Raw genomic sequence first — 21,607 nt, forward strand, 5'->3', positions numbered from 1 at the left:
TAGCTAAATCTGCAGAACTAGGAACAGAAAATTTTACATAAATAAACATAAATATCTACCTGGCAATGTGTGCTTTTTTGAAGTTTTCTTAGAATATTTAATTTCATAAATTGTTTCAAATACAGATATTAGTTCTTGAACAGCATCTTCAATGTGCATACTTTTGTGATTCAATAATTCAGCACATTCTTTAGTGTAAAGCTGTTAAATAAAAATATCAATGTATTATCTTAACATCACTGATAACCTTCTCTCTGTTCCTTTTCATGAAGGACCAAAATATTTCCTTGAAAACTCAGTTGTTCAGACTGAGACTGTCTGAAGGAAAAAGACCATTTCAATGAAATAACATTTCAAAAAGTAAAACAAACCCCCAAATCTTTATTCAAAATTATAAAAATAAAATGTTCTGCTACACTATCAGTATAACCTTAATTGGAAAAAAAAATCATTTTCAAAATGTAATGGTATTTTTAAAGGCTAACGTAAAGCACTGAAAATTGAAAGGAAGACACAGTCTGAAATTATCCAAATAAATCCTTTCAGCTGTCCTTATCAATTTTATTTGCTTGTACTCAGTTTGCAAAAAAACAAACAAAACCACAAAAAATTTCTAGTTTCATCTGGAATCAAGAAAACTGTTAAATTCTCAAATAAACTTGTTGGAAAGTATTTTTCACTTTCTTCTTAAAAACAAAAATTTGCATAAGTAGTCAGGGAAAAATTGGTTGCATATGTCCAAGTATCTTCATACAAAAAAGTATCTAATGGTAAAGCAGCTAAATAAATAAAAATTACATATGAACTATTACAGTTTCAGTACCTCAAATACCTAAGAACCCATTTATACAATTTTATATATTTAAAATATAAATTTTATAATGATGTAGAATATTTTAATCAAAAAAATATATACTGTATTTCTCTAGTGAGAATAATTCTTTTCTAGATGTACATTAATTATGGCTTGTTTTCTAAATGTGCTCAAGAATTCAGGCTCAAGGATGTAAAGTGGCACATACCTCATTGCAGGTCAACATATCCTCTACTTTAGTAGGACCATCTCTTGGTAAAACAATTAAAAGAGTATTTGATATTTCTTTTAATATTAAATCAATCTGCACTTCACTTAAATCGTTAATCTAAAAATGGAAAATCATATTAATACCGTACCATCATCTTTAAAACATGATGTATCATCATTTACAGAATTGTAAGATATATACACTATGTTTTGTAGAGAAATAAAATCATATCTCTCTATGCAGTGAAAACACAAAAGCCTTAAATGGTAGACAATCCTCTTAGAAAGGGTATTTGAAGCAGCAGGACAGAAAAAAAAAAAAGGTAAAAATACTAACACAAAAGACCTTAAGATCAGAGAAGCTGAGAAAAAAAAAAAGCAAAGCAAATGCCTCATGAGTTATGGTAATTCAGGGGATATTTACAAGGGCTAAATACAGTCTGCTCTTACTGTGAATCATCCTCTCTCTCCATTAACTACAGAGGGAATCCAGGAAGACAAGTACCCTACACAAAATTTAGCCTTTGTCAATATCTTCCATTGCAGACAATCTGCAATATGAATAGCAGAACAGACATAAATCTGGAAATAGTCTGTTTATTATTGTTACAGAAAACAAAAATTAGATTGCTGAGAGCACACGTATTCATATCCTGCATAGTGTGATAAAACAATTCTAAAAACAGTAGTATTGTGCACAATTTCATTTCAGCCAGTCCTTTAAAAACAAAATCCTGTAATTCTTAAGCAGCTGCCAGTTCCCTGCTGGGCAACTGAGACATAGGAATCCTTGAGAAAGCAATATCTTCAGAGGTCTTAGGGTTTCCATCTATTTCTTCCTTCACAGATTTCTAGCTATCAGCATTATATTTTGATATTCATTCTGAGATGGCACAAGCCAAGACTACTTCTGCATCATAACAACAACTGTCTAATATCTGACTGAGCTTCTCTTGACAGCTCTTTGAGACTATCAGCCTTGGAGATTAGATGACAGAGTCGAAAATGGAAAGAATTCCCTCCTATGCCCTGAGAACCACATCAAATGTGGCCCTGAAACTAAGAGTAGATGTTTAAATTTGTTTTTCTTCTGGCCTGAAAGTCTGGGAATTGGCTAGAGTAGAAGAGGGCTCATGCTGCATGATTTTATCCATGCTAGATCTATAGAGGGGCTCACGGCAGTGATGAAAGATTCCTGGAGAAAGTTTGCTGTCATAACAGCAATTTTAAGTAGACTGGAAATAAGAGCAAGTCAGCCTCCAGACCATTCCAGCTATATAGGATACACTGATAGATTAAATAAAACAGAGTAACAAATCAAGATATGTTAATATAGGATGATTGGCTTCTTGTTCATGATCTTGCTGGCCATGCTTCCAGTTGCAAGACAAAGGGGATTTGCTGTGACTTGCTTCATGGTTTAGTCTTCAATTCCTATCCTGTTTGCGATCAGACTATCTTTTCACTGGGTTTTTGTTTCCAAATTACAGCATTATTAGCATCCAGGCAATGATATTTAAATGGACTGGTCATGGCAGAATCCAAGTAAAACGACTTCTGTCCAATTTTTAACTTCTTAGCTAAGAAATTCTGTGATATCCTGTCTCTAGTTTGTCACAGTATCATTCATGCCTTTGTTTTACATCATTTCTCACTTGTTTAGAGTATCCTATGCACAGTAATCAAGGGTCTGACTGAGTTTACATCTCTTTGTATTGATATGGGAAGGGAAAGAAAGTCAGAGAAAGTACACAACCTACACATTTAAGGAAAATAGAGTGTATCACCAAAAGATATGATTATTTCAGTATATTCAGGCTCAGAGAATTGCTGTTTTCTTACAAGGCCCAATTTTTTTTTTTAGCTTGGGGTTTCAGTGGCAAACAGAGCACTTAACCATAATTATGTTCTTCTTCCATACAGAAAAAGAAGTGGATACACCCATCAGCTACTAGCAATCCTCTACCACAGGGGAGACAATTTATCATGCTGGTAGGAGAGATCATAGCCATACAGTTCAACAGTAAAGCCAGAAAGACAATCTGAATATCAAGTGCAAGCTGAAGCCCTATATAGTGAAAAGAAAAAGAACCAATACAAGTCTTCAAGCATCTTAAGGGAATCAGAAAAAGAATTCAGAAACTATCAAGCAAACATTAAGAGAGGAAAGAAGCACAAGACTCAGACAGCACAGAAATAACTGTGAAGGAAAAGGACACTCTCCTCCATTATTGCATGGATTGCACAGAGAATACGGTTTCACAGCATGCCTGCTATTAATACTGTTAATGCTAAAAAAATTCTCCACTGGACAGTTTACATAGAGATATCTTCTCTGCAACTGTGCATATGGACAATCACACAAAAGAGAAGTAGAGGTTGACTCTGAAAAGCAATCACAGACAGAATTTGAGGACAACAGGTGCAAATATATTGTACTGAAAGAACAGAAGCTAAGTCCAAACATTTGAGGGCAATAATAGGAGAGAATCATTGAGAACTTCATTCTTCAAAAAAGAATATGCTTTAAAAAAATAAAAGGTCTATGTATTTCAAGTGGTACAAAACAAACTAAGCACAGATTAATTTGTAATATGAAGAGCAGTGTACTTGAAATAATTTCTCTAAACTGTCATTTCATTTAGATAGTGATCAAACATGTATACCTTTTTCAAGAGCTGTTTATACATATACAGAACTTCGTCAACTTCTTGAAAGAAACTGTCCAGTGTCAAAGATGACCAAGTCAACATGGTAAGTCCTTGCCTCAACACAGCTTCCATCTAAGCATAAAAATATGATTATTTCATAGATTAAAATAAGCTTAGTAGAAGTGTAATTTAAAACAAAAACTGTTATTATTAGAATCACTGATGTCACTGATAAAAAGCAAGAGTTGTGTCTACATTTTGTAAGGAAAGTTTCAAGTTTTCAAGGAAAACTTCAAAGAAAATTATGCAATATTTATGGTCAGGGTATACGTGTGGGGTGTTAATGCACGCTATATTCTCTCTCCACAACTGTCAAGTGTACATGCCACGCAACAAAGATCTTCCCCTTCCTGTCCAGGATAGTATCTATTAGTCATTACCACTACTTCTTAGAATTAAAATTAAAGTTCACTACCACATTTTATAATTTGTACTTTGACCTACATCTCAACCACAGTCAGTAGTTTAATTATTTGTCTTTCAAATTCCTAATGATATTTTTCATTCCTCCCTTTTTGAATCACATCCAGATTCTCTCCAAGTTTTATTGTTATTGCTTCTGTAATATTTTAAAAACCCTCCCTTCCCTACTACTTTCCTTACTAAATTCTTGGTTACCCCATAGTCTGTCTCTTCTGGATTTCTGTCATCTCCAAGATGTTCAGCATGCAGCCGATATCAGCTCCTTTTCCTGTCACTGCATCACCTACATCAAGGTCCTTCAATCACTGCAGATCCTGTACCCCCACGGGAGATGGGACTCTGAGGAAAAGGAGGTCCTGTACTACTGCCAGGCCTTGAAAATTAAACTTTCCAGCCTCTCTTGTAGAGATCCCCTGAAATTCTTACCATGCACTCAAGAACTTCTCACTGATTTCCCAGTCTACTACCACCACAATTTTAAATGTTGAAAAAGTTTGAGCTAGTTCCACTCATACTTAACTCTGAATAGCCACCTTTCACATCTGCTCTTTCATCTTGATATTTACTAAATTGCTGCCTGGACTTCATCTACTTCTTTCATCCTATTGTTTCTTTTTGCTATATCTATACAGCAGCTAAAACAATGAATTTGGCTCATATAGACATACAAAGACCAGCAAATACAGATATTGCTATCATCCTAATATATACTTCAGGTATTTTTGTGGAATATACGGAACTCTACAATGCTGGGTTGATACCTTTACTAACAACTAATTTAGCTAGCCTAGAAAGAGTTTAAGGTACCGAATGAGTTGTTGTCAAATTATGATAACAATGTAGACATAGGTTAGATATGCTCATTCCATCTTCACATTTGTGCTTTTCTCCCTATGTTCTGTTTATGACTGGAATGATACCCTCCTTCCTATAAACTGAAGACTTCTTGTCCTTCTTCAAAAGCCATTGTCACATTACTTCTATCATCTTCTTCTACTCCTGTTGTTCATACTTTACTCACCCTTTTCTTGTACCAATTGTTTCTTCTAAAATACAGAAGCGTACAATTCCCTCTACAGTATAATCATATTTACAGTGTTATCACTGAAGTGGTGACTACTTTATCCCTCTGTCTTTTAAAATTTAACTCTTAAAAGTGAGGACAAATTTTTGTTTCTCACATTTTGGTATGCACTGATTATGCGGTCACAAACTTATGCAAAGTCTGAAAACTTCTGATGTTAGTATTTACAATTAAAAAAAAAAAAAAGAAGAGTTAATCAGAGCAACTTATTTCTACATACATACATTTGCAAGGGCCTAACAAAACAAAAATGGTTTACAGGATAGACATTCTGCAGCTCCAGTAAAAGGGTACCTTTAGTATAGTACATAACTTTTCTGCATCACTGAAGTTACAAACACAATTCCCATGGCTAATAATTCTCCCCAAGCAAAGACAAAGGCATTTAGTATTTCAGCAAAAAGGAAAGCTTACTTTCCGATGAAAACGTCTAAACTGAAATAATGCTGATTTACTAACATGCGAAAGGCAGAGATCTATGTAGATGAATACATCCTCCAAATCCATATTCTTTGTTCTACTGGGTTTACATCTCATAGACATTCAAATTATTCTACTGTACTACATGTTATTTGAGCATTGTATAAGGGATTCAAAGAGCAAATTTTATGTAATTTTATACTGACTCTTCAAGATTTTACTAAAATTCATGGAATTCACAACATACATATCCCTAAATGTTTTAAAATTATAAAGTATTACAAAGTTATTCTAACTTCTTCTGAAGTGTACTGAAGTTCATTTAGCAATACTAACCTTCTTCATTTTTGGTGCCATTAAGTTTACAAAAACTGTTGGTGTTTCTTGACACAAATCTTCATAACATTGGAGAAGACCCTGTTAATTATTAGAGAAGGTTAATTTCAAGAATATTTTAAGTACTTTTTTTACTGAAGCAAACAGCCTGATATACAAAAAAAAAAAAAAATCAGAAAAGATAAGGAAGGTTGTATAGGAATACTGTTGAAAACATGTATTAAGTGTAGAAATTTACACAGGCAGTACATACCTATGTAAATCATTTCTGGAAGGTAGTAAAACTGTATCATGTTACATTAATATAACAAGGAGGAATGAAAGCAGCCTTCATACCGTACATTTCTAGTCTCTATGCACAACGGCCATTGAGGCTGAGAGTCATATGCTTCAGACAATTAAAGTCCCATTTATAAACTTAGAGCATCCTTCTGGCTTGTCTTTTTCTTTCTAAGAGTGAGCGCGTGCACACAAGAGAGCGAGCAAGCGTGCCAGAGCGTGCCAAGCTCAAAATCTTGTCTCCCTCATCCCCAAGATATAAGCTTCTTTAAAATTTTAGAGCAAATACTACAACAGGTATCAGAAATCTGACTTCTCTGGCAGACATTGCAGAGTTCTTGATGCTTTTGTGGGTCACCATATCTTCTAAAGAAGATTATATAAGAATTCCAAGCTATGCTTCTCAACAACTCCATAAAACTGCTTTTTACTGATTTTCAAAGCTTTTTTACAGTTTGGATAGCTCCAATTGTATCATCACCAGACTACAATCATCATGTCATAGGATATAAAAAGTATATAAAAATATTTATGTATTTGTGTTTTTATGTATTTATTTCTGTATTTAATATTTATTTATATATTTAAGTATTTAAACACTTATGCACACAACAGTTAGGCCCAACAGGCTTTTCAAATGTGGTCCTCTAAGTCTATTTGCACATTTCACAGATTTAATTTCCCCTTAACTACCTGATCCCCAGCTTTATCATGCACCCAGCCTGACAAGCCTTTTTTTTTTCCCCCTCCTTTCTTCTTCTTCCTTTTACAAATACCTAATAACTCTTACTCCTAGAATAAATGCATTGCTAACGGACAACTATCATAGATTAATCATAAAAAAAACAAAAACAAAACCACAGAAATTATTTCTTTAAAAAAGTAATAGTGACAGTTTTTAAGCTTACCTCTAAATACAACTTGTTTGACTTCAGGTTATTTTCTATTTTTACTATCCTTTTTGCCTGCTCTGGTACTACCAGACCCAACTTTATCATACATTTAGTCTCTCGGACAATCTCTGGAATTTTGGGATCAAAATTAACCAGGAACTTCCCAGTTTTAGGATGACGCACAAGTAGCGTAGCTTGTAATGCTGTAAAGATACTTTTACATTAATTACTAATATAAAAAAACGTTTCTGTTATATAAATTATTATGGAGCACAGATTTCTAACATTTCTGTATACTGATTAAAAATGTGTTGTGTCTTTCAAAATAGCTTCATGCTGCTTTCAGTTAAAGAACTGACTGCCACAGTATCAGCTTTCTGCCATATAAACCTGCTTTTCACGATCTAAACAAGAATCAGATCCAGCATTATTTTTGGCATAATTTTCTGACTCAAGCTAGGAAAAAAATATGAACTACATTTTCTAGGGACCTGGAGACCCCAAACTTTTAAGAGATGCTCAATATCTTACAGGAATACATTCATTCAGAAGATGAATACTTAGGTAGGGATATTCCAGAAATTCAGAACTAAATAAAAGCTCAAAGAGCAGGATTTTTAAATGAACCTCTGTTGACTATGTGATGACAAGATTTTATTCTTATAGATTTACTTGCAGATTTAAAGCCACAAAACTTCTATAATTTACATGAAGAATACACTTCAGAATTTTTTTAAACATAGATTCTCATATAATCTTAAAATATTAAAGCTTGGTTACAATTTTTTTTAGGCATAAAATAATACCTTTTCCAAGAAGGACTGGGATATCCCAACTGTATAAGCTATTATCATGGAAAGAAAACAGGAAAAATTATTAAATAGTATACATGAAAATTTGAATACAAAAATGAATTACTTGGGGCCTTGAACTTCTTTCACTGCGTTTCTTCCAGTTACCTGCCAGTGTACTGAATCTGCAACTCTCTGCATCAAAACCAAGTTTCAAAGCCATGCAGGGACAGAGATTTGTATTATTGGACCTGCTTATTCGATTATGATTAATTTGAACATTTTAAGGGTAAATGAGGCTTAAAGACTTGTCCAATTTGATTTATGTAAACTTAGCATTCAATAACAGCCAATAATGCACTTAATTACTTACCATACTGTAACTGTGAAATTTCTTTCACCCACGCATTATGATAAAGTACCTCAAATTCCACCAATACGTATGAAATTTTGTTGTATAATCGAACAACTGCTTTACATTCTGGACTTGTCAAGATACCTGAATTTTTCTATTAAAACACAGTACATTCAAATTAAAACTTATACCAAAAGAAAAGCACACTAATAGGGTTCTTCTCAGTTTAACTATTTACTATAGATTATTTAAGCTTACAATATCACAAATTATATTTACAGAGTTAAAAACTGTATCAAGTATTTATGATTCAAACTTACAGCATAATGAAATAAAAGAACATGTAAGTAATAAATAATAAATATATAATGCATATGAGATCAACAACTTTATTATGCTGTTACACATCTGTAATTCCTAGTGAAATAGATGCTCAGTTCTATTCAAGACTGAACAGTAACTAAAAAAATATTTTTAAAAATCTTTTTAATAAGTAATGCTACTGGTGTCAGTCTTCTTTGGAGTAGATTTAGGTGATCATTATTCCCATCTAAGGGAAACAGGAAAATAAAAGCCTCCATTGCATAGGAGAAGTTAAGTTAACAGGAGGCCCTGAATACTTTGTATGAGAACCACTCAAACATTTCAAGAAATATTATTGCTTTAGCAGGTCCTAGTAGAGCAAGAATCTGACTATTCCAATAAAGGACACTGCATTGGAACACCAACAAATCTCCAGGGGCCATAAATGTCAAACTTCATGTGGGTGGTACCAATCTTCAGTTGTATGTAAAGTGGGTATAGGAAAGGCCATCTGCAGTGAAGCTGGTGACTGGATTCTCAGTTGCAATACTGTAGCTGTTGTGTGGGTATTTATAATAAGCTTGCTTTTTCAGTGGTACCAGAATATGCACACCAGTCAATTTTAGGTTGTCAGATAGTCCATGTTTTGCCTTGAGCTACTCTTAGCAATGGCTTAGTAAGGAGACATGATTCTCCTTAGAGAATCCTGTGGGGCTAGAGGAATAAAAGAGGTAGATATTTGTTTAAAACACAGGACGTAAGTCTTATTTACAAGCCTCAGTCTTACCCATTATAGACAGAACCAGAAAAAAAAAAAAACCCACACCATTGTCTGGAATTGTGAAATATTTCTTTGGATGATATTTTATCTGAAGACATCAGTGTCAACAATTCAGTGCATATTTCCAAGCTTAGGGTGCTAGTTCAGTGACGTCAAAGAAACACTACATCTTCGACCCACAACAGCGGTTACCATGGAACCTATCTTTATTAACTAGCAATTCACATACAAATACACAGGTTGCCCAGTATATGAGAAGTGACTGCATCAAAGACGCAAACAGTATGGTCACTCTACAGAAATAAGTTAAATATGGACAGTTCGCTAGTTAACAAAATAATAATTTTTCCTCATGTCAACTTACATGGAAATAGTCAATTGGTTCACTTATCCTCCTGAAAAGCTGCCTTACCCACAGAATCTTTCCTGCTACAGGTGGCATGTTTCGAGCAAGAGGAGGGTCATCTTTCTGAACTTGGTAAAGCTACAGTAAGGACAATATAATTAAACATACAGATTTAAAAAAAAAAAAAAAACTGTTGAAGTGTTAGACTCTCTCTAGTTTCATAATTTTTTCCTCCTCCCAAGCTGAAAATTTATATGGACTTACAAGACAGTTCACTGAAAGAAAAAATTGTTTCCTCACATTACTTTTCTGAGATATACACGTTGATACCACTATCATGATTGTCTCCTGTCTTCATTACCTTATGCTGTTTCTTGGCTGTGCTTACATATAACAGGGCCTCAAGTACACCAACAGGTTCTGCAACCCCTTCCATCCCTCCTAGGAGCTGAGCTGCCAATATTCAAGGCCAGGCCCAATATGGTGCAGCTGTGTAACTTTGGATCAGCCCGCTGTGAAAAAGCTGTGTAAGAAAGTGTTGTGAGAAGCCTTGCTGTGGGCTTTCCTCCTTTGCTTGGAAACTGTCCTCAGCAAGGGCCTGAGCTATGCTGTTAACCAGGTTTTACCTGAACAGAAACATCAAAATTGTTCTTCACACCTATGCATCTGACCAACAACTAACGTTTGTTCTTTTCTACTAACTTCCCATCCTTCTGCCTGTAAAGGTTTCTCTGCATACAGCCCATGCTTTTATTTGTTTCCAAGCTAAGAAAAAAAAAAAGAGGCCCTGTTCACTGAATGGCTGCACTCCAGTAGAGAAAAATTTGGCCTGAAATTATCATATTCCACTTTTGCATTGACAAATCACTTATGCACTTCAGAACCAAAGCTGCAATGGCAACAAGTTTTTATTAAAAGCAACTTACCTTACAAAGGTAAAAACAAATCCAATAATACCTATTGGGTAGTTATAACTATATACGTATAGCATATATATAGTTATATATACACACATATATAGTATTTTATGTGTGTGTGTGTGTGTGTGTGTGTGTGTGTATAGTTGTAACTATATGTAAGTGACAGCTTCTTCAACAGACAAAAAGAGAAATATTTGTATTCACCTAACTTCAGGCACTCAAAGTCATGTTGTGATTGCATCATCAACAGCAGTACCACTTAAGCAGCCATCACTCTCTTCATTTACTGTCACTTATTCTTGTCCCTATACTACCTCCTGCACAGTGCCAACAAAAACATGCTAGTGGCCTCAGGGTGAACTGGATAGAGGAACTCATGTGGATGAAAACCCCTCAGAAAATATTTTTTTTTTGGTTGGGAAAAAGCAGCCAGGGAGGGGGCAGTGATTTTGTAAGCAGGCAGTACTGCTGCAAATATGTTCATCAAATTAAGTCATAACTCAGAGGTTCAGGAGGTCTTATACATAGTAAGCATATAGGCAGAGGAGTCTTTAAAGAGCAGTTCAGAGTAGCTATTGTTTTAAATTACTATTTGGAGGAATCTATCATTCTCTAGTGAGTGCAGAATTTATGGAGGCTTGCCTTCTCATGTGTCACTCATCTGATGGAAGTTACACATCTGTCAGAAAATATTTGCATCCAGCTGGTTTTCCAGATTCCCTTTATACTCATTGAAGAAAATTGCTATTTCAGGGGAATTATTTTAATCCTCAGGTTAACATTTAAAATAGATTAGATGAATTGACTCTAGAAGTACCTATTCCTTTCTTGAGGAGAAAGCTTGTCTAGCTCAGATGCAGACATATACTTCACAGACATCTAAAATCAAGTTAAATGAATCCCAGTCTGTGTATTTAAAGTCAGGTGATGTGAACAGTCCTCGGGAAGTCAAATGCTCTTTTATGCTACAGCCACTCTATACTACACAAATCATGGAAAATTACCTTAAAATGGATATAAAACACCATTTAACCCCATTTTGTATCTATTTTATGCTGTCACAGCATTAGATAATAGCCATAGATAAATGCAAATAAAATGTATAGTCCTCATATAATAAAATACCAAAACATGTATACAAGTGATGTATATAATCAGTAAAAAAAAAAAAAAAAAAAAAAAAAAAAGTTGTTGTTTACAAAGCAAAATCTTTATGAACAAATATTTGCCAAAATGGCCTATATATCATATTTGCCTATACACTTTTACACAGGCTGTGTAAACAAGTATGATAAATTAAGCTTTGACAGTCAGTTAATGAAATAGGCAGAAGAATAAATACAATGTTTTCATATTAAAATTCTTATTTTAACATGCTGTTTTAGTTTACTGCAGAGGAATAAAATACCTTTTTAGTAGCTTCAAGTTCTGCTACATAATGTTGAAGAATACAACCAACTGTATGTGCTATTTCTTCTTGAAGAGATGGCATTCTCAGATTTTGAAACCTGCATTGGATTAGAATCAATTACAATTAATTAAAATGAATACATAAAAATGGTATTTCTGAAACAAATGCTCTTGCGGGGGGGGGGCCTACAGGAATGTCACATGACATGAAAGAAGCACAAATCTAGAAAATGCTTCTGGATCTGGAATTGTTTGCTTTAAGTTCTACCTTGGCTTTTTTTTTTTTTTTAGGTTCTTCTTTTAATATCTTTATGTATTTACAAAATAAACTGTAATGAAATGAAAAAACAGAATAATATTTTGATGCATATTAGAAAGCTAAAAATCCAAGCTTCTTATAAAGATTACATGGTTAAGAACACCAGTAATGAAGAGTTCTTAATTAGGCCATTAGTTCTGAAATTAGCTGTGTTACATAAATTGTGCTAATCAGTCATTTCAAGTTACTTTAAAATATTTTAAAATATAACTGCCAATACCTTTGAAGTAACTGAAGTGCATTCTGTGAAGACAAAATTCTCCCAAAACAGGTACGCATAAATGTTTGTATTAGCATCTAAAAGACATATAATTTACTACAGATTTTCTAGTCATATAATAGCATTTTGAAGTATGAAAATTTCTTAATGCCATTTAAAATCGTCATTTCTTATAAAGCACAAACTGGCAGCCTTAGTTGATCTATGCTGAATATAATAAATAAATATATTAACAGTTAGTGTCAGCTAAGTAATCTCTTAAAATGCCACACAATTTTAGCAAAGAATCAAAGGATAACTTATTCAAAACAGTTGGAACTTTGTTTTGCCCAAGATCTAACCAAGTTATAAACCAGCTTCATCTAGATAATTCTCTCAGGGCCCATGACTTTTATCATTTTAGCTGCACAGCAACTGACCTGCAACAAGAGGACTGAGCACTATGTCTTACAGCTTCCTTTGGAAGGAGGAGAAATTGAAAAAGCCTCCTGTGATCTGTCTGTGAGTCTCATTGGGAATTTGGACCTTAGCCTGGGCACTTGCTACCCTCAATCTTAGAGAACCCAAATATGTAGGCAACATTTGAATCAATTTCCCCTAATCAGTTTCCTTTTTGCACTCTGAGTGCACATGTGGCTCCTAGCCACATGTCAAAACTCTGTATGTAACACTGCACTGCAGTGGAACTTGACACTTTACTTCTGAGAAAGCAGGCAATTATTTGATTTCTTTTCAAAGATGTAGGCATCTGAAGCTAAGGATCTCTAAATATCTTCAAAGGCAAGCAATTTAAGAGTTAAGTAAAAAGCCATTATAATAACTTTTGAAATGTGGAAGCATATCTTAACAAATTCTATCAGAAAGCACAAAAAGAAAAACAATGTACTCTATTCACAGTCCAAAGTCTCACTGGCATCCAGGGAGATACTGAGTTAATAGCGATGACATTTCTCCCCAAGTACATCATAGATAGCAATATTACTTACCTCTAAACCTTCAATTTTTGCCATAAAGTCCATAAAATCCACATCAAATTCTGTTTTTCGTGGATCAAGGATGTCATATTGTTTCTTTTGAACACTTTGGTAGATATTTTTGAATTTTACTGCCATAATATCTAACCCTTCAATGGTAGACATACTCAGTGCAGAAAAAGTTTGCACAATAGTTATCATCTCTGTAATCTGAAATATAAAAATCATACTCATGCTCCTAATAAATTATTTATTTACAAACTAAAACCTGAGTAAAGTAGACTAAACAATAAACAGTCCTCTCAAACAGACTACTGCACTCAGAAATGGTAAAGGTGGTTTTTTTTTCTCCCCCTTCAGTTTTGACTGTTTGATTAAACGGCATAATATTGAAAAAAAGTTAAAACGTGACACACACATCGATGATGTGAAGAGTTTTCACAATATAAAAAAGCCACCACAAAGATTTGTGTGTATATATTGCATGATAAGGAAAAATGTCAAAGAACCTCAGAATCTTTACCTTGTAATAACTGCCCCATTATCCTCTTTTTATCCCTCTTCTGATCTTATTCTGCACCTAAGAGCAGCTATGATCTTTTCCATGTAGGCTCTACCAATGCTAATTTAAAATCCTTTCATCAGGTTAGCAAGCCAAATGTTAAGACTACACCAAACAGAAACATCAGAAGATCAGTGTTTGGTGGTAACAGGAGTTTTAATGACTTAGGACACTGTTCGAAAAAGACAAAAGCAGGATATGAGGTGGGATATTAGTCACTTAACTTTAAACCTGCAAGAATAGGGGTCTAAATCTAGATTAATTAGGTAACTAACATACTAACAGGAAGAAAATTCAGAAGGACACTGCAAACTAATTGGCTAAAACATTGGCATGAACTACTCTCTGGAAGTGCCTAATTTCTCTCAATAAAGAGTTACAAACTCCCTCATAGGATGATTAGGAGCATCTAAAGCTGAGTCCATCTTTTGCACAGTTGTTTAAAATACCCGTTTTTCTCTACTAATAGTAACAGCTTGCAGCATACTTACTTTTTCTAATCTTCTACAAAATGCTTCAAATTTTCCAAAAATGTACATCTCCGATACTTCAAATGTCTTTTCTCCTAGAGTTTCCAAAATCTGTTGCCTTGTTTTATGAAAGCATTTCTGATATTCTTTCAACAGAAAAATGCAGTCCTAAGAAGTTAAGAAACAAATATCATACTCATTATGCTATGCTTATGGGTGAGAGACTGGGGAACAGTCACCCCAAGCCCACTGTCATTGCTAAGCAGTTAATTATCAGTGAGTCTAGTTACACTAAACAGCTAGTAATGACTTATGTACACTGTTTTTCTTTCTTGTTTGTAGCAATATTTGTAACATATTGACACAGAGCTATACAGTCCAGTGAAAGACATAACGCAGGGAAATGAAGCACCAAAAGTGCAGGAAAGTGTTAGTTCTTGTTAAAGCAAAGAATTGTTTAGAGGCCAGTTAAGAGCAGGTGATGAGTCCTGTTAAAAAAACAGAAAAGAAAAAAAGAAAGAGAGAGACAGAGAGAGAGATTTCAATATTTAAGAAAAAACATTATTTTACTTAAGAACGGCCAGATTTTCCCTTGGATAATGAAGAAACAGAATGAAATTTAGCATAAAAGTAGTCCATTTGGACCTCAGAGGACTTAAAGGAAATTGTTTATAAGAGCTAAAGAATTCCACCAAAATGGTCTGGAAGTGACCTGAAATTTGAATCTAACAAGTTTAGCTACAAGAGGCAGCCTTATTCAAGGAAACTTCTTTGAAAGAATTACCTGAAGAGCACAGAGCTACAGAGAGACATGGAGCAACAGCCAGGCAAATTGGAATATGTAGCTTTTAGTAATCTAATACCCAATCATTTGCTATCATTTTTCACCAGATCTGATGACAACGTGCCAGTCTACTTCTAAAAAGGGAAAAGAAAGGAAGAAGGGGGCACTAGATAAGGCAAAGAACAAGATAGTTCTTGGGCAAACCTTCAAAACTGCTATGTTGGATTCTCTGGCACTGCAGCTGCTGCCTCTCCCCAGTTTTGGGCGGTCTATGAGCAGAGTTTTTAAACATGAAAAAGGTTGAAGCTTCTGGCTATCACAGGGCAGATGAAATAAAAATGTTTTTTTACCTCCCAAGGAGGAAAATGCCCAAAGATGAAATAGTTGTCCCAGAAGATTTAAAGCAGCACAGGATCTCACCAGTCAAGGAGGATCAAAAGGGAAATCCACTAAGTAGGCATTTCCTTTAACAGACCCACTCTCTGCATTTAGGATGGTCTTAGGCACTACAAGAGCAAAGGCAAGAGTCCTTGAGACTGTACCCATATCCCACTTCAGCAATGTTGAAAATACCGCCTGGAAAGACTATTTAGAAAATTCTCCCCAGTGGCAATGGAAAGCAGATTTGGAAAAAGAGGTCACTTGTCCAAGAGCTTGAAATCACAGCTAGTTTGAAATCATGCCTTGTAGTTGACAACTCTGAGTTAAAGTGAGACTGAAGAATAACCCCTCTTTCTCAGTTGTTTAAATATTTAGGCAAATATTACAACATTATCAGATGTAAAAGTTATGATTGGTGAGAAATGCAAAAAAGTCTACAATCACATGAGCATGAAATCTTCGATCAGTCCTTGGAAGACAGAAAACAGATTTTATCGCAATGTACAGGCAGTCAACAGAATGTCTAAATATATAGACATATGTAACCACTGGCCATGAATGACAGGAAACAAGAAAAGGTTCTGCTTTCTCACTGAAAGAAGTGTTAAGATCTTCAAGAACATACATATACTGGAAGGAAGACTGATCACCACAGTAACAAATTGGGCTTATATTTCTCTCATACATGATAAATGAGGGCTTCCCAGCTGTAGAAGTCACTGAATGACCTCAATAAGATAAACAATTAGAGTCATATCACTCCATTATGTTAGGGGACAGATATTGGATACATCTTTATTCTGCATCTCTGGACCTCATTTTTAAGGAACTATGAAATCCCATGCCTTTCAGGATAAGACAGGAAGCCAACAGTTGAGGTCTGGTAGAGAAGGTGGAAATTAAGTCAGTGTTGGAAAGCAGTAACCCAACAGTTGGGTTTAAGCACATTGTATGTGTTTAATTTGTTTTTTGTATGTTCCCATCACCTGAAGAAGAGGAAGACTGCCTTGGCATTTAACTTTCATGAAGTGCCAAGGAAATCTGGTATTGGAGGGAGCTACTATAACAAACAAAGGGGGTTCTATTCAAGTGACAGTATCCCAGTGGCAGTGGAAGATGATACCACCTCAGAGATCCTCAAGAGGGAAGAATGTGGATTACGCAGGATCACAAAATTCCTCGGTCCCAAACATGGTGAAGATGCCAATTCCAAAGGCAGTGAAGGATCAGCATGATAAAGGTGAGGTCATTTTAATTTAACAAATGTCAGTGGGTTAAGAAATGGGAAAACACTCAAGGCATCATGAAAGAAAACAGGGAAGAAGAAGTATTTGAAACACTTCCCTGGCGGGTAAGACCCATCTCATTTACCTGTACCATCATCAAAATATAAGCTTCTGGAGCCTTTGAAGCCCTTTCTTTGGCATCTCTTAGAAGTTGTTTCCCTATCAGTTCCAGCCTTGAGAAGATACATTCCTGCTTCCCTTTATTTTTTATACAAATTAGCTGATATATCTTGATTATTAATAACCAAAAGTACACAAGGCTACTATAATGATGCCAAAGAGAGGGTCACTGATAAAGATGGATCTAATCAGTGTTGACCAGGAGTTTGTTGTGCACCTCAGGATTTGAGGAAGCTCAGAATCCCTTCCAAAAACAATCTTTCCAAGCCATATTAGCGTGATTAAACTAATTCTAGTATACAGAACAATACAATTAGATCACCTCAGATGCACCATCAGACTTTTACCAGCTTGAAAGCTCTTTGATTCCTTACCTTTTCTTCTCACCACACATTTTATTTCTCTCACTAACCATTTTCTCAGTGACAATACTCTTGTTTTTCCTCCTGTGCTGTTTTCCAACAGCTTTAATATCCCCCTCCCTACAGCCTCTATTATCTTGCTCTTTTTCTTTCCAATTTATCTAGCGTTCAAGAGGTCATTTTCCTATCTTGCTACTTTTACAGTATTGCTTATGCTCTAAAATCCTTTCAGTGGCTTCCCATATGTTTTCTTTCAATTTCCAAACTTCATTCTCACTTTGAAAATACTGTTTTTCCTTCCTACATGGCACTCTACCAGATCTTGTTTTTCTTTCTTTGTCAGTAACCTGTTCCCATCCTCTTTATGTTTTATTTCATATTACTAGTGAGGCTGAAATAAGCCTCTCTTCTTGTGCATCATACGTCCTTACCCTGCATCTCCCAATTTTTTTCCCCTCAACTTGCTTTATTTGCTCTTCCTATTCACTCAGCTTTGTTTCAGTTTTTTTTGAATTGCTTACTATTCTTTAATGATGTATTGTTATTTGTTTTAGATATCCTCCCTTTTTATCTGTTACCTTCAAGTTCTATAGTTACTTTGAGTTGTAAACTATATATTTAATAATTGTTTCTCTTCTAAATTTTATAAAATATATATTTGTTTTTAAGAGTAATATTTAACGTTGAAGCACTGACTTAGGAGGAAATTTTTAATCACTGAATTATAGAATTCTAAATAATACTTGATTAGAGAGCTGCCCTTCATTAAGTATACAATTATCAGTAAATATCAATAGGCAATCAGTTAAAATATCAAAAAACAAAATACAAACCTTAATTTTGCTAATGACTATTGGCGTCTCCTGCTCCCATACACGAGACAAGCCACCATCTGTAATATATGCTTTACATGTTGTGACCATTTGATTTGTAACCTAGTGCAGACAAATGTAAACAAGTAGGTCTCAAGCTTATAAGGAAATTTACTTGTTTCTCAAAATCAGACAAAACTCCCACATGCCTGTCTTAGTACAATCAAAGTTCATATAAATTTTATCTATGGGAATAATACAGGCTAAATATTATGTATGTAAGCTGAACATCCTATAGAAAGTCTTAAAACATCCCCAGAAGTATGCTTAAGTGTCTGAAAAGTATTTGTGAATGCATATAATTTATAAGCACAGCCATATACACACATAAACACAACATGTCACCAACCATAACTCAAGAGCAAAGAGAAAAGTTATTTAACTCTAACTAATCTTCACTTATGTTGTCACTGTTACACTCTGTAATGTACCCTTATTTAAACACTGCCATTTAAACAACTTCCTATCCTAGCAATATCCCTTTGCCTTGGTCTCCTATGGCTATGCAAAGGAGAGAACATTTTTCTACTTCCCAACTATGGGAATCCAAAATTTTGTGAGGACAGAGAGACTGGAGTACAGGATGTGAATGCAGATATAAATAACATCTCAGAACAGCTACAGGTAGATAACCTTTTTTATCCATTAAATACTGTGGAAAATTCAAAACAATTCTCTCCACACATCTACTCTATAGGCAGGTCTTAAGAGTCTGTAACTGAGTAAAGACCAAAAAATCGCCCCACTTTAAAAGCAGCCTCAGGCTGTATTACAATAACTGGTGAAGCTGTAAATAGGACTCTAGCGTCATCTCTGGTGATCTTTAAACAGAAACCCCTAGTGAGGGGGGGCTGGAGGATGGGCACTTAAGCTACTTGAGGTTGGGTGAAAAAGCTTGGATTGAAATAGGCTTTTTTCCATGCTATTTCATAGCGCAACTTCATGCAACTAGTTAATCTGTAAATTAGCCTCTGTAGTGAAATGCTCAGTTCCTTTCACCGTGGAGTAAAAGATACTAATAGCAAGTGTCAATGTACAAAGACAATTATATAATAGTCAATATAAAAAGCAATACTGTAGAATCCATACCTAATACCTGATATACGGAGAACAGCCTCAGCCATGGACAGTCTCAGAAAAAGTCTTAGAAAAAGCATGCTTTTCTTAATGTCCTAGTTCGAATTCAATTCTGACAATGTAAAGCGTCACTTTACATTAAAACATGCGGTGCTGTAAGGGCTATACTTTTTTTTAAAAGAAAGTGGTGTAATGGGGACTATGAATTTCCCCTATATCCTTACTTGAGGAGATAGCTAACAGAAATGCCACATTCATTGGCAGACAAAGAAAGAAACAGGTGGTCAGAGACTCAAAGGGCTTGCCAATTATGGATAGAAGGACAAGGTTCGAGTCTCACCAGGACTCCAAGTTCCTGATGAAAAAACTGCACAAAAAGCTAGACAAATGCTTAGCCGATTTACAAGACAGTTGCCTAAACTGTCTCAACCACCTTAACAGCTCTTAGAACCAACCCTGTGATAGGAAAGCCATAGTGAACAGGGAACTGAGATGACATCTTATATGCCGAGACACACAGCTATGCCCCCTCCTTAAGGGAGGAAATGAATGTGTCTTACAAGAGACATGATTCTCTGCTCACCCTACAGTTTGTTCCCACAGAACTGAACTTTCATCTTCTTCCTAATTTGTAACTCAAGCTGTCACAGTTACGTATCTTTACCAACACCATCCAATTTAACAACGGATTAAAAAAAAAAAGAGTAACAAGTTATATGCTAAGAAAACAGCTGTCCCAAAGAAGAAATCTAAGAAATCTATCCTTTCAAGATAAGGTGTGTGTGGGGGGGGGGGGGGGGAAATCACTCCTCAGGTCTGTTCTGAAAGCAACATGAAAAGAAAAGGAGCCCAAAGTCAAGCTTACTATTTGTGTCAGTATCCACACTGCTGTACAATATCACAGCCCAAAGAGTAAGGGGGTCTGAAAACACTTATTTATGAGGAAATCCCCTTTCATTAAGGCTGAAATCTAGGATGAAATCTGTATGTAAGGGATATGATAACTCCATATTTAAGAGGATTCTGTCTTTTATTTAAAGTAAAAAGTTCAATATTATAATTTAAGTTTGCTGTTCTTCAGAATGGGAAATGAACCACTGATTGAATCCTGACCTGAATGAAAGAATGACAGAAGTTGGTAGTATAATGTATCCAAAAAAAGTTCTTATGAAAACAAACATGCTTTCATAAAAGGGGAGAGACTATAACTGAGTATCAAAACAATTAACCTGAGCAATTTCCTTTTGCAAAAAGGGGAGTCAAGAACAACAATCTTAGAGAACTTTTCCTCTTGCAGCTTTCAAGCAAACTGATTTGTTACATTTTTAGGTTGCAGATACAGCATAATTTAGTTACAAAGAATTTCTTCTTTATTCTAAAACCATTTTACAAAGCATCTTTTGCCACAGTGACTATCTGGATCCTGACATTGACATTGCTATAGATATCTAGCCAGTCTTAATTTTGGGTTTAAGATAGCATAGTTTATCGCCTGGGATTTGATTAACTTTTCAAGGATGACCTGTTTCTGAAACAAGAATATTTTCATCTTTCACATTTTTTAAGGAATAGTGGAGTCAGACTGACAGTCTTCCGCTTAGTTATGTCTTCAAGGCTGGTACTAGAAGAATTTTAGGGAGTCAGTGATTTAGTGAAAAACTGAGTAGGTGTCATGAAACTCAGATCAAGAGGTTTATCAAGAAGACAAAAATTTGAATTTGCTGAATCAAGAATATTAACAAATTTCTTTCTGGAATACAAGTCTCTACTGTCCTCTCCTGATCAACAGACTTCTCTTCCTTTCCCTCGCAGGCATTCACTATTACTTCTTTTTAACAGATGTCCTACTGATTTAAACAAAAATTTTTTTCCCAGCAAAAAATCACAATTTTTATAATCACTATACTTAATATGTTTACCTTTATAAACAATGATGTCATTCTCTCAGAAGTATTGTAATATCTTGAAACACTGTGAATCATTCGTATAGCATTTATCAAATTTTGTATTCCATGTGTCATCGATACCTTAAAGCAGAGTTTTGAGAAAAATTTTACTTTTCTAATCTTAGCATTTCCTATTCAGAAATACTAAATGACATTTT

The 21,607-nt window shown here is 34.9% G+C and overlaps 1 protein-coding gene across 1 annotated transcript in view; it reads right to left on the reverse strand.

The window, feature by feature from the left end:
- DNAH8 (dynein axonemal heavy chain 8) overlaps positions 1–21,607 on the reverse strand; it is a 163,613-nt gene that overhangs the window by 127,682 nt on the left and 14,324 nt on the right. Inside the window, exons 9-21 of the mRNA XM_067294711.1 lie at positions 21,423–21,530; positions 18,388–18,489; positions 14,643–14,789; positions 13,602–13,799; positions 12,616–12,692; positions 12,075–12,174; positions 9,765–9,884; positions 8,335–8,470; positions 7,186–7,373; positions 5,999–6,079; positions 3,691–3,807; positions 1,023–1,142; positions 60–201 (exon numbers count right to left, since the gene is read on the reverse strand). Coding sequence (XP_067150812.1) covers positions 60–201; positions 1,023–1,142; positions 3,691–3,807; positions 5,999–6,079; positions 7,186–7,373; positions 8,335–8,470; positions 9,765–9,884; positions 12,075–12,174; positions 12,616–12,692; positions 13,602–13,799; positions 14,643–14,789; positions 18,388–18,489; positions 21,423–21,530 — 1,636 coding nt within the window. The remainder of the gene's footprint in view (positions 1–59; positions 202–1,022; positions 1,143–3,690; positions 3,808–5,998; positions 6,080–7,185; positions 7,374–8,334; positions 8,471–9,764; positions 9,885–12,074; positions 12,175–12,615; positions 12,693–13,601; positions 13,800–14,642; positions 14,790–18,387; positions 18,490–21,422; positions 21,531–21,607) is intronic.

Source organism: Apteryx mantelli, chromosome 3, assembly GCF_036417845.1.
Source record: "Apteryx mantelli isolate bAptMan1 chromosome 3, bAptMan1.hap1, whole genome shotgun sequence".
Classification (NCBI taxonomy): domain Eukaryota; kingdom Metazoa; phylum Chordata; class Aves; order Apterygiformes; family Apterygidae; genus Apteryx; species Apteryx mantelli.